The 16,842-nt window shown below is 36.9% G+C and overlaps 1 protein-coding gene across 2 annotated transcripts in view; it reads right to left on the minus strand.

Moving 5' to 3' along the window:
• Positions 1-10,093: 10,093 nt before the first annotated feature.
• The window catches only part of tab2 (TGF-beta activated kinase 1 (MAP3K7) binding protein 2), a 36,628-nt gene continuing 29,879 nt past the window's right edge, over positions 10,094-16,842 (minus strand). Inside the window, exons 5-8 of one of the 2 annotated variants that reach the window (XM_081378300.1) lie at positions 15,135-15,228; positions 13,596-13,691; positions 13,247-13,360; positions 10,094-11,922 (exon numbers count right to left, since the gene is read on the minus strand). In XM_081378300.1, the coding sequence (XP_081234426.1) occupies positions 11,789-11,922; positions 13,247-13,360; positions 13,596-13,691; positions 15,135-15,228 (438 nt within the window). In that variant the 3' untranslated portion in view covers positions 10,094-11,788. The remainder of the gene's footprint in view (positions 11,923-13,246; positions 13,361-13,595; positions 13,692-15,134; positions 15,229-16,842) is intronic. The other variant, XM_081378301.1, reaches the window with a different exon arrangement.

The following is a 16,842-nucleotide window of genomic DNA, read 5'->3' on the forward strand; positions in this document are numbered from 1 at the left end:
ATCATTAAAACACATCAGGCCTCAGCCAAAGCACAGCCCATCATAAGAGTCTGGCTCTAAGAAGGTCTCAGGAACACCAGCTAACTGAGGCTTACCTCTCTGCCTTTGGCACCCAGATCCTGTGACACAAGAACAGAGCAATCTTAGTAAAGAGTCACTAAAATGCACACAGAATTAAGAAACAAGGCACTGAACTGCCCTCATGCTGAATTAACAATAAATTAAATGACAAAAACAAAACACCAAATAAGAATTAACAAAACTGCAAAAGAAATGGGCAAGGCCTATTTGCCCTCAAATGACAATGAATAAATTCAGCAGAGTTAGAAAAATGCAAAAGAGACAGAATTGGTTTTAACAGTTTGCAAGAAAATAAACTAAGCAGCAAAACAAAAATACAAAAAACTAGAAAAATACAAAAGAAAAACAACAAAGTTGCGTTCAACAAAATATAATAAAATAAATCAAAAAGCCAACAAAAACATACAACACAAGGATCGTGTGAAACAAAACCAGTGTCACCACTCCTAATAGGAAATAGCAAAGAAATCAAACAAGCCACACAAAATAAATAATGAGCTGCAAAACAAACCCAAAGGCAGAGCGTAGCGCTCTATGCAAAATGGAAATCAACAAAATAAAATACAATGATATTAGAAGATACAAAGGCAAAGACGAGCAGAGAGCATTACTTCTGGCCAAATGTACAGTACTGTGCAAAAGTCTTAGGCATGTTACACCATATATTGATTTGAATTAGTTAATAGAAGTTTAATCATAAATAAATTCAATTTGTGATTTTATTTTTGAAAGCATTCTCACTTTACAGCATTTTAACACAAGTGCCAGTGCTTTTCCCAGTCCTGTAGCTTTGCAGGAAGGTTTCTTCAAGCGTCTCGGAGACGTTCCCGCAGTTCTTCTGGATTTAGTCTGTCTCAGTTTCTTCAGTTTCTTCATGTAATCACAGACGGACTCGATGATGGTGAGATCAGATCATACCGGCTGTTGTCAGACTCCTTGTGCATACACAAATCTCACTGGATTATTACAATTAATGGCAAAAAGAATGTTTGGAAATGTAAACTGATATTTCCCACTGACACACTACAGCAAAAGATATACATAACTGACTTAAAACCATTTTTTTGGGTGGGGGATAGTAACATGCCTAAGACTTTTGCACAGTACTGTAGATAAAGACAACTTTAAAAAAAAAAGAAACAGAAAAAATGTAAAGCAAAATCAACACAAAACAGAGCAGCAATATAAGGACCGAGAGTGGCTTGATGATGAAGGACACCATTGTGACTAATGGCTGCACACATTGTGATGTTTCCACTACGCTGCCCTGGGACACTGATGATGGCACGGTGCCCGATGAAGTTTCTTCTCCTAAGTCTGGTTTTGCATAGGTTAAATCTGACCTCATCAGTATAGATGAAATCATGATGTTCTGCAGCAGCTTCTAGTTCCATAACTCTCCGAAAAACACGACAACACATTGTCAAATATGAACACACAGAGCAGTCAATAAGAACGATATAGCTTACTTGTATGTATTCATAGCAAAGTTATTTCATTCTGTGAGAATTTCATTCAAATCCGTAGAGCTGCTTCATTCGGATCTGATTCCGGTTCAGGAGATTGCTAATTTTGGATAAACTCACCCTATTTATGTTATTGAATGGTATGTTGTCAGTGATGATGTGTTGTTGTCATAAACTCATTCCTCCGATCCAGGGTCGTCTAGCAATTCTGCAAATACATGGTTAGGATGCAAGGCTTCTTTCAGTATGCAGGGAAAGTTTCTGTAGTGCTGTAAGTACAGAAGCATGTGTGATAGAAATATTTTATGTAATGGGTATTTTCAACATTAAATGTACAGAGAAATGCAGACTAAGGATGCTCAGGTCAAAGGCCATATATACTTAACCAAAAAGTGCTTAACACAGTAGAACTAACAGTCATATGACTAGCTCAGATCATTACAAACCAATCTCCAGAACACACCACAGTGAAGAAGACTTGAGTGACAGTGATTTTTACTCAACTGTATGATATAAATGTATATGTATCTTTCTATTCAGGAGACTCACTTGGTTGTCGTGGCCAAGCCCGCATTAATGCACGGGCTTACCTGGGCTGAAGCCCAGGGGCCTCCCAAGTTCAGGGGCCTCCCAAGTTCAGGGGCCTCCCATGTTCAGGTTTATGATGAGCTGAAAAGGTCATATTGTTTTAACTTGTCAGATTTTGTCGCTGTATGTCGCTAGTCGCTTGTGGACGTTGGTAGTGCTGTCGCTCTAATGTTACGGTGCGTTTCCACTGGCGCGGTGCGAGCGGAGCGGAGCGAGCGTTTTCAATTCATTCCTATGGAAGTCGAGCTTCACGCTCGCGCAGTGCATTTTGGGATTGACAGCGTACCGGAGTAAGCGTTTAGAGCGACCGAGAGCGTTAAAAAAGGTTGGGCAGTTTTTGACTTTATGCAAATATCAAGCGAAAAACGCGGTCGGCAGCCAATTGCTGTGAGGTTCGGGATGTGACGTCTGTTTTGAGAGTTTAAAAATATGCAAATTGTGCTGGAGTTTATGCTGGATTTAGTGCGTAAATCATTTTGTTTACCAATTAGACGCTTTGCAGTTGTTTTATATATGTTAAAGATTTTATTTTGGATGTGTTCATTGTGATTATATTGGCTGGGTTTATAAAAGTTTATAAAATTGAAAGGATCTTTGCTTGATGCATTTGGAAACAAAGCTTGTCTATTTGTAAATGTAATCGCGTGCATTTCTGGTGATTATACTGTCCGTGTGTTGAAAAAAACTTCGATTAAACACACTCGCAATGACACACCCCAAAGCGGAGGCGTTATAGCGTTGCCAGCGGCACTGAGCGGACTTTTGCCGCTGTAGTGGAAACCCAGTCAGCAAATTACCTTTGGCAAAGATGTGGGCCAGATAAACAGCTGAGCTGTGGCCCAGATTAGTTTGTGTTTGCCGGCCCAGATATGGCCCACATCTCCTTTGCCAGAACTGAACCTAAGGACTGCCATAACTCCACCAAGCATGAGCCAAATACTACAAATTCATGTGGCCCATATGTGGGCCTGGTATGCAACTTTAGTATGGTTGAGTTCTGTTAAAATCTACCGGCCCTTATGTGGCCCACATGCAGCTGACAGTATTTAAAGTCTTAACTCACAGGTAAATTAATCACTCAACAACAAATGCACTCAAAACTATTTATTTTGACAAGCATTTAAATAAAAAACATTTCATAAAAATAAATATAATTACAGCAAGAGTTGAATAATAATTACAGTAGTTTTCAGTTGAAAACATTTCATAAAAATAAATATAATTAGAGCAACAGAGTTGAATTTAATAATTACAGTAGTTTTCAGTTGAAAACATTTAAGAATACATAGAATTACAGCTACTCAGTTGTACTTATTTTAAGTAGAATTCAGTTGAAAACATTGAAGAACACAAATTAATAATATAAATAGCATTCAAAGCAAATTTTTTACACCAAAGTTCAAAACACTCGATCAAAGTGTGTATTAATGCTATGTTCAATTAGTCTAATGAGAGTAATACAAATAAATCACAGTAACTTGGTAAAGAGATCTTTAAAGAGAAATTGAGAAAGTTAAAGCAAACTTGAAAGGTAAAGAGTTGAGAAGTGTGTTGATGTGCAGAGAAGTCCCCAATGAGGGTCGGCAATGTGTTGACCTTTTCCAGTGAGGGGATTCTGCCTGACTGCACCTGCAATAAAGAAGAATTTAAATAATGTTAGCAGCAATACAACCTGGAAGCTAGAGCTGCAGGATAATGAAGAAAAAAATAATTAATGTAAATTTCCTTTAACATTTTAATTGCAATTATTAACAAATTGTACACCTCTGAACTACCACTGTATGAAAGTTTTTTTCCAGTAAATTTTCAAAAGGAATTGCAAATTGTATTTTTCAATATGTGGGCCAGAATTATACCATAATTCCTTATGACAAATTATTACGATTTTTAGAATACTTCTGCACCAATAACCGGTTAAAATTTACAGCACTGCATGTATTCTGCTTTTTTTTTTAAAGACCTGCACACTCTAATGTAAAAACACACCAACACAGATAGCATTAATGTCATGTTTTAGTCCAAAGAGTCTACAAAAATAAGTGTTTTTTAACTAACACAAAGTAAACTCAAGATAATCCGCAATGATCCGAGACAATTTGGAAGCAGAAACACAAAACAATAATGGGCCAAGTACTGAATGCAAGGAGGAACATAAAGGGTTAGTTCACCCAAAAATGAAAATTCTGTCTGTAATTACCCTCAAGTTTTTCCCAACTTCTGTGTTGTACGTTGGAGCATAGACTCACTATTGGCCGACGCTGGTCATGTGTGGGATGCTGGCCTACGTTCTGACGTACAACACAGAAGCGCTGTGCTGTTACACTATGTGAACTCACTTAGAAAAAAAATGAAGAGTTGAATAAAGTCGTTATTTTTGCTTGTTTTGCGTACAAAAAGTATTCTCGACACTTGATAAACTTAAGATTGAGCCACTGTATTCTTGGACTATTTTAACAATGTCTTTACTAACTTTCTGGGCTGGCAAGTTTCAATAATAATTTCAATAATAATAATAGTCACTTAAGTGAGCCACGGATGTGATCAGGTAATGACAAAAAAAGAGGGAAAACCAGAATAGCTAACCCCATCCCCTGTAATTATTATTAAATAATAATACTGTAAATACTGTAAATAATTTTTATTTATTTTTATTACATGGCTTGGCTGAATTCCAATGTAGAATGCGGTCTGTTATTTCTTTATAACAGACCGCTGCGAAGTATAACAGACCGTTGCCATGAAAAACAGCGCGTTGCTATGGACGCGGAATGGACTATTTTCTTTGGCGGAAGCAATACAATCGTTTTTAAATCAATAAACTCCTTTTTGAATAAATAATTTGTGTCAAATTATTTATTTATTTTGTAGGTAGCCATGTAATAAGCGGGATAATGTATAGTGAGCCGGTTGTTATAGTGAATAACAACCCCTTCAGGCTGATTCAAGATCCCTCCGCTTCGCGTCGGGATCCCGTTCAGCCTGTCGGGGTTGTTATTCACTATAACAACCGGCTCACTATACATTATCCCTCACATAATGCATTCATAATATCAACAACATTACAATAATATTTCGATTGCTTCTGATAAACAATAATACACTTCATTCTTACGCATCGCTTTCTGTGAGGACTTTTACATGCTTTTCCCAAATCACTGAAGTGACCTCAACGTCCGAGTTAGCAGTAGCATTCACCGTCAGGCAAGTGTTATTTAAATAAACTCCTGATGTACTTACAAACTTTCTAATGCCTCGTTTTACTACTGTAGAAGTGGGCATTATTAGTGGAGTAATTTACGAGATAAACCTGGAGCCGTTAGCGCCTGCACTAAGTCATACGGCATGAATTTGTGACTATTACTATTACTGAGATAACAAAAATAAAAATACAATGTTCTGTAAAACGGTTTTGAAAAGTTGTGTATTGTGCAAAGTGCAATACAAATAAAAGGGACTTCTAAAAAAGGTCTCACCAATGACAACTTCCTTTACGACCAGGCGTTGGACACCAATCTTCCCATTGACTTCTCTCCAATTCATAACGTGCCACAGCAGTTGTAAAAGTGCTTTTCAGCACTCTCCACATGGTGTTATCCAGGTCAAAGCCACCAACCAAACCCACATAGGTAATCTGATAGGGAAAAAAAATTGGGTAAGTGGTTGAAATATGCATTTAAATAGACCACCCTATAAACTATTACTTACTCCATCTGAAACCATATTTTCTAGGTTTTTAATATGGAAATTATTGTCATTGCCCCAGCCCCACCCATACCGCACATTAGGGCTGGTTGGTATGACAGTATACCATAGCATGGTATATAATCTCTATCGTTAGAAATCAGAGTAATTATAAACTTTTCCTGCCTCTTCCAAGCTTTATAATGGCAGTGAATGGCCGTTCAATTAATTGATAGTTAACAGAAATACAGCAATTCATTGTTTGTTCATGTAAGTTCACAGTGCATAGGCCTACTAAAGTTAACAAGTACAATTTTTTATTTGAATGTGTTAGTAAATGTTGAAATTAACATTAACACATTAATATTATGCTGTAGAAGTGCAGTTCATTATTAGTTCATGTTAACAAGTTATTTTAATCAGGTATTGTATCGAAAGACATTACAACTTTAATTTTAAAGAGGGAAAAGTCATGAGAAAAAGTCTTGGTTGAATAATATCATTTCAGAGTTAGATACATAAAAAGATAGGCTACATACAATAATGCACACGTATTAATGTATTTATTCTTGGCATTTTTATATTATTATGATTAGTTGAATGATTGTGAACACAAAATAGGATTTAGCCTAGGTTTTTTGACAAACAGTAACGTTACTAACACTGACATTGGACGGCGTCGCCTTAATTCACAAATAGGCTACTGCACAATGACAAACTATACTATATGTGTACGACAGTGAGCTGTTGATTTATAAACAAAAACATCTTCATTTAAAACGGCAAACCAGCGAACTGCTATTTAGCCTAAGTTAACAGTTACATTAAACTGTATTGTAAGTTATAGCAGTAAACCCCTTCCTCGATGAAACGAATAACTAAATGCATAATAACATGCAATATTGACACATAATACTGCATATTTCATTTATAGGACTTTAAAATGCCAAAACATCACTTACCTGAATGTACACAGTCGTGAGGAAAGCAGAGTAAAAGGCGTCAGCTGGCCAGCGTCGCAGTCAAACTCGCGCCGTAGTCTCACTCCACCAATAGGAGGGAAGATGCATAGCAACCTGAGGTGTGGAACGGCGGATGTTTGCCGCACTTGATTTCAGGATTCCTGTGTTTTTCCACGTATAAGCCAAATGTTTACCACAAGTCGGTGTTTCTCACTGTGTGCCATAGCTCAACCACATATGGTCCTCATGTGTTCGTTGTTATCAGGGCCATATACCTCAAAATCAGTTGTGAACCAAGAGAGCATTTCCCGCAGATTTTAAAGTTATGGCAAAACAAATATGGCTTCAATTTGGCCCATATCTGTTCAGCCATGCCACATCTAGGCCATATGTGCCAGATAATACCCACATGTGGCCCAAACGTAATTGCTATCTGGGAACGCACCGTTATTGTTATGGTGCGTTTATACCAAACGCGAATAGAGCGTCTGGCGCGACGCCGCGCGAGTGATTTCAATGTTAAGTCAATGCAAAGACGCGTTTACGCGCGTCTAGAGGTCCCGCGGCGCGAATGAGGCAAAAGTCCGCTCAGTGCCGCTAACGTCTCGCTTTGTGTCTGTTGCGAGTGTGTTTAATCGAAGTTTTTTTTCAACACACGGACAGATGCACGCGATTACATTTAGAAATAGACAAGCTTTGTTTCCAAATGGACCAAGCAATTATCCTTTCAATTTTATAAACTTTTATAAACCCAGCCAATATAATCACAATGAACACATCCAAAATAAAATCTTTAACATGTAGGCTATATAACAACTGCAAAGCATCTAATTTGTAAACAAAATGATTTACGCACTAAATCCAGCATAAACTCACTGAGACTGTCGACAGTTTCTTTTCCATGCATCATTTTATTATAGCCTATCCATGTTTGTGGTTAGTTACAGTCAAATCATATAAAACAGTGAAATCGCCCTTGAACTCTTCTGTCTTGCCTGCACTGCACTCGAGACGGTGACGGGAGCTGAGCTCCACTGAAAGGCTTCTTTCCTATTGGTTGTCGCTCGCGAAAATCGCTTCTCATTTGCATAAAGTTGAAATTTAGTTGCTGTGTGTGGTTGTTAAATAAAGTGTCTTGTGTTTATGTGTTCAGTGATATGTTAATAACAATATTAAAATTGAAAACAATATAAAAAACTCACTGTTGTAGGTTTCGAAAGAAACTAATGCATTCTGTGATGTAGATTACCTAGATATTACACTTTTTTTAAAATGAGACTCTATAAATCGAGGGGATGGGGGGCCTACAAAACCTCTCAGCCCCGGGGCCTAACATTAGGTTAAGGCGGCTCTGGTCGTGGCCAGTGACCTCCCGGCCGTGAATAAAACTTCATTTCTAGAAAGAGCATCTTGGGAGTCGTGTCACATATACTGTATGCTGCGCATCTGAGAAACAGATCCTACGCTCAAAAGAAAAAGGCAGAACATCAAAGTGTGATTGAGGGAGTGATAGTAGCTTCATCGATGGGACTCCGTCACCTTACTTCAGGGAAGTATTGTATTGTATTTTTAACAACTGCGTGGTGAAGAAGTCAGATTATAGTCAGGTTGTATTCGTATTAAGAATTTCCACGACACGTTATGAGGGTAGGTTTACTAATCCGTTCTCATTTCGAAATGTCCGCATGACACTGGCTACCGTGTAGCGGCTTAAGTTAGGCTCGAGCCTCTGCCCAGCCTCCCTGAAACCCAAACCACGGTTGACCACATCGTCAATCAAAGTGGCCCGGATCCCTCTTCCTCGTCCCCCTCTTACTCTCTTATTGTCCTCCATTTTTGTCCAAACCAAGAAAGCCATCCTAAATCCTATAAATAGTCCTCAAGCTCTGATTTCTAAGTGAACAAATTAGCTATAAGTGTTTTCACACATGAGCATTGGGTGTAGGTAATCGGTAAATGAGTGTGCCATTTTGAATGGCAGTGTTTTCTAAATGAAACACAAGAGCTGTTCGTTTTGAGTGATGTGTCTAATGTAGAGAACTGTGTTTAGAGTTTTGCAAAAATGTTTTTCAATTGCAAACTGAGTGTAAAGCGTATAATGTGCCTGTAGTTTTGCAGACTTGGTGAGATTTGGTACATGGGTGAATGTTTTCACTGAGTGGGCCTCAATCCCACTTTTAGTGTGTAAGCAAAAGCTGTAATGAGTCTCTACTCCACCAGGGTGTGCTATGAGCACGAGCCCCGTCTGATTGGTCATGGCGGCGGTGTTGCAATCTGTGGAGATATTCTTAATGTTACTCAGAAAACAGGACTTTACTTGAAGTGTTGACTTTTGGTAAACACTTCTGTTTTCGCTCTGATAAAAACACTTTTCTGGTGACTGCATAGTATTTTTTTTGACTCTCTTCTGCAAAAACAAAGGATTTATAAACGTTCTCTTCCTCACTCCCATAGCATAAATGAGACCGTTTACTTAAACTTCTCCGTCCTCTATCAAGCTTAGTAGCTGTCCAGAATCACTGCAATCTCTGTCCATCAGCTTATCAAAGGAAAAACTCAAAGGCGGATTAAAATTTGCTATTGTCCGTCACTTATGTGACCCCATGTAAAATGACAGAGTAGGCAGTTTCTTCACTTAGAAACTTTACCCGCTACACACTACAGTCGCCATGCTCACACCCCTTGAAGCTAAAGTATCAGTAACAGTGTTGAAATGATAAACAATATCATATCATGACATAAACATACCCTAAATTTTTGATAATTTTCACAAATCTTTCATGGCCCCAAGAATATTTTTTGTATGAATTTGTGAACATGCAATATATGAAAAGAAAGAACAGAGCCTCTGGTTTTAAAAACAAAACAAAAATTCTAGCTTTGTGGATTTTTTTTTTTTTTTAAACAAATGTAAGTTTCAGGAAAAAAAAAAAATTGTTTCATCATTTTGAACAAAAATGCTTTTTTGCCAAAGACCGGATGGGATTCAGAATGATGATCTAAGTTTCACAGTTGTTACCTCTTCATGGGTCGACCTTTTGTTTAGTAACATCAGGTAGTTTTGATTTATATTCCGTTTAATGTTTGACGATCACGTTAGATTACATGTAAGCAATGCTTATATCGCCTGTTTTGAGCCAAAGCTGCTCCCCCACCATATAACAGTGAAATCATGGATTGACGGAAAATCTTGTTAATGGCGGGGAAAGAGTTAAACAAACGTAAGATAAAAAGAAAAACTCCAGCAAAGCAGACAAAGTTTATTTCTGTTTTAATTTTTTTCCTTTTTTATTTTTTATTTTATTTATTTTTTTTACAAATAACTTATCTATTACAAAGACAGTTTTCCCAGCTAAGATCAAAAACATTGGATATCCAAATCATTTTTCTCCCCCTTTTCTTTTAAAATCCATAAACATGACAAGACAGATCTGATTATTTCTTTGGGTTTTTTCAAAAGTTAGTTAAACTACCACAGAAAGAAATGTTTTTGGAGCCAAAAATAGTCTCATCTCCGAAACAAAGCGTAGAATGAATAATTTTTCTCCACAGCAAAGTTATTTTTAGCCTGGATACCAGAAACCAGCATTTGGAAATTGTGTATTCATTTGTTTCATAAATAACGACCTCATTCAACCTTTCAATGCACGACTTATGCATTGAGCACTCTTGTAAAGAATGAATGGCAAAGCATTCATTTTCTGAAATAAACTTTAGGTCAATCAACTAATAAAGTTACAAAACATTTCCAAGGACCTGTTTCAATTCTGTAACATCTGCAAGCGAAGGCACTGTGCACATGATCAGTAACCGAGAACCATGTAAAGACTGAAGGCACATAGTGAAATATTGAGCTACACTCAGGGACACGATGATCTGCGCTTCGGCACTTTATAAAACCTGAGCCATAAAGGCTTAGCGGTGAGTACTCTGTGTATTAAAAGGCCCTTGTGAATACTCATCCACTGTTAGGAGGGCACCCATACACTATGGGACAAAGTCTCGTCTCTCAAACCCACATTACTGAACATAATCTGAAGCGCGTTATCAATGCATAGCAACGAAACATTCCTTTCTTGGCACAAAGGTATAAATTCTCCTAGTAAACCTACATTCCAGTTGTCACATAGGAAAGCACGTGTTATCTGAGGGCGTTATGGATTTCCTGTGAAGTCCTTTGACCGCTCTGAGGTCAAGTACCTTATTAATAAAATCTAGATTTTTTCAGTTTTGCTGCATCTGCAGCTCGTACACTGGATAGAGTGCTTGACAAAGAGCATTGTTTTTGTCGTTTACCGTTGCACATTTTATCATCCCTTTAAGTTCTCACAAAAGCTCACGATGGGAAACCATTCTCATATGAGAAACAAAAAAAAACAACACCACATAGAAATAAATGAAGTCTATAAAGCTATACTTACAAGGAAATACATGTGAAATCTTGAGAGAGAAAATAGGCATCAAAAAGCTCATTCTAAAACTATGTACAGTAAAATCTGTGTGGCGGGGACTCCTCTGTAAACTGTACATCTAAAGCATGCAATTTTTTTTCTTTTTTTCTCACATTTTATTTACCAAACAAAAGAATTGCGAGTTTAGCAGATTCCACTCATGATCCTTTGGGAACAGCATTCATAAAGCAGTCAGAAACTGTTCCCATGAAAGAAAAGGCACACTGGCATCCGTAGCCACACATGTAAACCGTGTGGATGTAACAAACGTGTTAATATCACTGGCAGCACTGAGCCTCTTCATGGAGTTTCCCTCGATCTCCCAGGCGACACACAAAACTCCCTCTCGACACAGAAGCACACAGAGACAAAAGAGCTGTAAACATCATCCAGTCTTCAGTGGACATCACAAGACAGACAGACACACAATGACACTGTGGGGGAAAGAGGAAGCTTTATAGAGATCCTCCAACAGGTGTGTCCATGATTCCCTGGAGGAGGCGAAACGGTGGCCGTCGACACGTTTGTGTGTGTGTTGCATGTATTGTGTGTGTGTGGCTCAGAAATGCCGTGGAAATTCACACTCTTCACAGCGGTTGAGGGCGGGGTGGTTGAGGAAGGTGCAGGCAGTACAGCTCCACTGAACTCCATCATCATCCTCAGGCTCTGACATGACCCTCACCCTGCTGGACTCTGAAAGAAAACGCATCACAATCGTTATCAAAGTCTGTGTTCAAGTTCACTTTATTTACAAAGTTCACTTTATATTTACAACAGCCACTGGGCTGACCAAAGTGCTTTACAGAACAACCAGATAAATAATAAGAAAATCATACTTGCATAACAACACATAAAACACAAATAAAAGCAGTAGGGCTGGGTAAAAAAAATATAGATTTCGCGATTTTAATCGATTCTCATTTTTACGAACCGATATCGATTCTTAAATCCCAAGAATCAGATTAGTCATCCTGTTTTCAGTTGATGAATGAATGGAACATTGTAGCGCGCATCCCATCATAATCGCAATAATCTTTGTGCTTCGTTACAATTGATATGAAACAAAGTCTCAGATTTCAAATTACGTCCATTTTCTTACGAAATTCCAAAATATAAATACCGTTTTGGCGCTGTGGCGTGAGATCGCTCAAGAGAAGCACATGATCTTCTCTTCCGCCTTAACACCAGTTACCGCGCGGAATAAACATGAATGAGCTTCTGAAAGTGTTAAAAGATAAGAGTACAACTTATCGAAATCCTTATCATGTGACATGGAGTCGCTCAATCAGTGTTTCAACCGTGGAAAGACGTCAGTAAAACAGCTTGTAAACAATGTCATGTAACGTCACATTTACCAGTGACCATAAACTCGTTAGTCAGCGAGAAAAATTAACTCTAGAGAGGAGCATTTTGCTAAATATATGCACCATATTACATATTCAATATAATTTCTTCAATTTTTCATGCATGTTTGAATAAATCTGGCAGGTTTTTGTGACAGCCACCATTTAAATGTTTATATTTCATATAACTTTATTATTATAAAAATAAATAAAAGTGTAATTTAAGTGTTTGTATACAAATCAGTTAATTTTTACCTTCAATATTATAGAAGGCTAATGAAGCCTAGCTACAACTGACTCCCATAGTTTACAGCATTAGTTAAGAGATTTGTTAGAAAATGTATTGTACCTGATATCCAAAATAATCGATATCGAATCGGAATTGAAATCAAATCGAATTGCAAGCTTGTGAATCGAAATCGAATCGAATTGTGAAATTTGTGTAAATACCCAGCCCTAAAAAGCAGCAAAGCTAAGAGCAACCTTAAAAACGGAGTAGCAAAACGCTATCAGGCTTGAATATAAAATAGTAAAACAGAAGTAGCAGAGCAGTATCAGACTCAACTATAGAAAGGAAAAACAGTATCAGACTCAAATATAAACTAGTAAAACCATCTGTGCAGATCCGAGTTAGAAGGAAAGAGGTGCGGAGAACGAGAGAGACAGAGACCCACCCATGGATACAGCCATAGAAGGTGGTACAGGAGGTAGAGACGGATCTCGCTTTAACTTGGAGCTGACGTTTATTTTGCGCCCTCTCCTGTCTAGAGAACCTGTGAGATCTACACCTGATCGGCACCACAACACAATGGGCCGATCGGCAACAGAGAAATAAAGACAGAGAAAGAAACTGAGGATGAGAATGGAATGAAAAGGCAGTAAAAACAACTTTAAATAAAATCTTTCAAGGGTTCATTGATAGAAAAATAAGATATACAACATCAAAAAAGAGAAGAAGAAGCAAAAGATCGTATTGTAAAGTGTAGAAGAGATGAGATTAAACGTTTTTTTTTAACTACTGACCTGGTTTTGTAGCTTTAAGCGGTTTAGGAGCTACAGGACCCAAGAATCCAAGGTTGTCATAAAAATTGTGAATTGCAATGGGATTAAAGTCTGGTCCTAAAATCAGAAGAACAAGCCGTCAAAAACACATTTGCATAAAATGGGACCAATAAGAGAAGCTGAAATACTTTAGGGAGAGAATACATTAAAAGAAAATGTCATCCATCTTGATTTTTTTCTCATAATGCACACATGCAACAGGCAAAAAGATCATAAAATAGAAAATGAAGCTCCTGAATGTGTTCCTTAATGTCATCCACAATGATTTAAGTTCAAACTAGTAAAAGAAACAACAGACACTGAAGTTAAAGTCATTTTTCGGTTCGGTCCAACTCAAACCATTACTGTGATAAATTTGTGAGATTTACATTAGTCTATTTTTGGAACGGTTGTTCATATGAAACGTAATTAAATATACATAAATATCTGAATAAATCAGTGTTATTCAATGATAATTAAATAATATATATATATTTATTGATAGGCTACTAAAAACATGAATTCATATATCTTAAATGATGATAGATTAAATGATAGTCTGTCATTGGTTCTCAATTATTATTATTTTTTTATAAAAGCTTTGAAAGGGTAAAAAATAAAGCATGTAAAAAATTCTAACAATTTTTTAAAAGCATAAAACATTCCAAACTGCCCGAATTAAAAAAAAACAAAAAAAAACAATAATAATCCCAATAATCTTATTTATAACAACAGCAATAATGTTAACAATAGGCAAAATAAATGTACAAAATCTGATGTTTTCAAATGGAAACCATAAATAAGACAAGGGAACCTATCAACTTCACATTAATATAAGCATTCGTTTCAAACTACAGTTTTGAAGGGTTTGTGTGTTGTTTAATAGGCTAATGAGTGAAGCGAATGGAAATATGCATACATTGTCAGAAAATTAAACCACGAATACATCACAATTACAGAGTCCATCTGACATGTTATTATAATTATTATGAATGTTTTTGTCAGTCTAGATGATTAAATACCTGCTGACAGAGTGCTGTTTTATTTACTGTATGCGCTTCTCTCACAGCGATAACTGATTTATACATAACTGACATTTAGATGTTTAATACAAAATAAAGATTATATAGTAAATGTTAATATAATTTAAGGAGTTTTAAACGAGCGGATCATGTTAAAAGCTGCATACGGCGGCCATGCTGGAGCATCTGAGCATCAACCCGGGGAGTGAACGAGACTATGAATATGAATACGACTACGAGACTAATGATAAGCATAGACAACAGAAAAAGATCATTATCGATTCTCTCCCCTACTTACGACACTTTTAAGACGCTATGCACTCAAACTTCTGCGCTTCTGAAAAATACTGATATTTGAGTTATTTTGTAATTTATCAACTTAAAAGTAATTGGCCTCCTGAATTTGTTCAAAATTTCAAAAAATTATTTTGCCTGGAGCCACGTAATGCCACACCAGGACATATCCTGAAAAGCTGCGGAAAACTAGCATGGTACTCACCTCGTGTCTGAAGGAGGTCAATCTCTTTGGTTAAACAATCAATATCGATCTGTAGAAGCCTATTCTTACACCTCAGCTGCTGCATCTCCTCAATCTGAAAATAAAGAAATTAAAAAAACATAAGTGGAAGTGTTCAAAGTGCATTGTGTTGATCTATTATAAAATACAAAATGAATAGTCTACCACTCGTTTGTTACTTTGCATTAAGTCCGTCATGGCATTAAGCTCAGTGTTTCCCCTACCATTATATAAGGGGGGCGCCCCGCCCTCCTAACGGCTCCCCCCGCCCCCCCTTGGAGGTCAAGTAAATTTGATTTGATTTTCTTTATAGCGCCAGATTACAATTTGTTATTTTATAAAAAAAAACTAAATGGCCCTTAAGTAATATGTTATTTATCTTATTTCCACGATGGCATGTCTTTTCTGTCTGTGTTTGCGCGTTTACAATTATCCCAATGAGTGCGCACGTGCGCACACTCACACACAAACAAACACTTGCATCACATACAGATGAGCACTAGCGGACAGAGAGCGCGCGGCGGGAAATATGTCGCTGAACTGAAGATGGCAACACTCGCTCTACTGCGAGTAGCAGCCGGAGTAGCTCTCCTGCTCCAAGTCTAACGCCCGTTTCACATATATTTCGTTTGCGTTGAGTATTTTTTTTTCCGTACCCATGTTAACAGGTTAGAGCTTTCACACTGCACGCGGATGCAGTCCGTCGATCCGTTCCAGTTGCGGTGCGTATACAGCAGTGCAGAGATCGTTTTACGCACCGAGTCTATTTTTGCTGTGCTGCACGCGCTGAATTAAAGTGACAGCACATGGTTCGTGGTCAAAATGAATACAGATTCAGATTTCAATGACATGAAAATTTAGTAATTTCACCATAAATGCATTTAATTAAATAAAATGTAGTAATCTCACCATAAATGCATTTAATTAAATACTAGCCTACTATTTTTCAGTCATCTTTTTACTTCAAGACCGGGGTAAATCAAGGAAAAATGCAATTTACTTCAACAAGGCAACATAATGGACAACACTCGTCTCATTCGTGGAGGTGGAAAAACAAGTTCTTTGTGACATGCAAGATTTATTGTATTAAAATTTAAATACAAAAGATTTTAATATAAGTACATGGTTAAATATTTTACCACTTGCTTGAGCAACCTAATATATAATTATATAGAAGTAATGCATTGAATAATACATTGATTAAATTGTGTTTACGTGAACGCGCGTTCACAGCAGTGGTGCGTCTGACAGGATTATTCTCTCCAATAAATGCATCATAGAAATAAAAACTTCTCATAAAAAAGCCCATTTAAAATTTGTTTGTCATATAAATGTATTAACTAACATTAACGAACAATGAATGAGCAATATATTTGTTAGTATTTATAAATCTTTTTTTAGTTGTTAGTTAAAAAATAAAACTATTTAAGCTCTGGTCCATTAATATTAACAAATACTTCTATAAATTTAACAAAGGTTATTTGCAAAAGTCAATTTTAAAAAGATTTAAATATGTTTATTTATTTTTTTAAAGAGATATCTTATGTTAACATTTTTTAACTTTTACAAACCATTACCCTCCCAGACAACCAATTTATCAGACAGACAGACAGACAGACAGACAGACAGACAGACAGACAGACAGATAGATAGATAGATAGATAGATAGATAGATAGATAGATAGATAGT

Source organism: Scardinius erythrophthalmus, assembly GCF_964197995.2.
Source record: "Scardinius erythrophthalmus genome assembly, chromosome: 11".
Classification (NCBI taxonomy): domain Eukaryota; kingdom Metazoa; phylum Chordata; class Actinopteri; order Cypriniformes; family Leuciscidae; genus Scardinius; species Scardinius erythrophthalmus.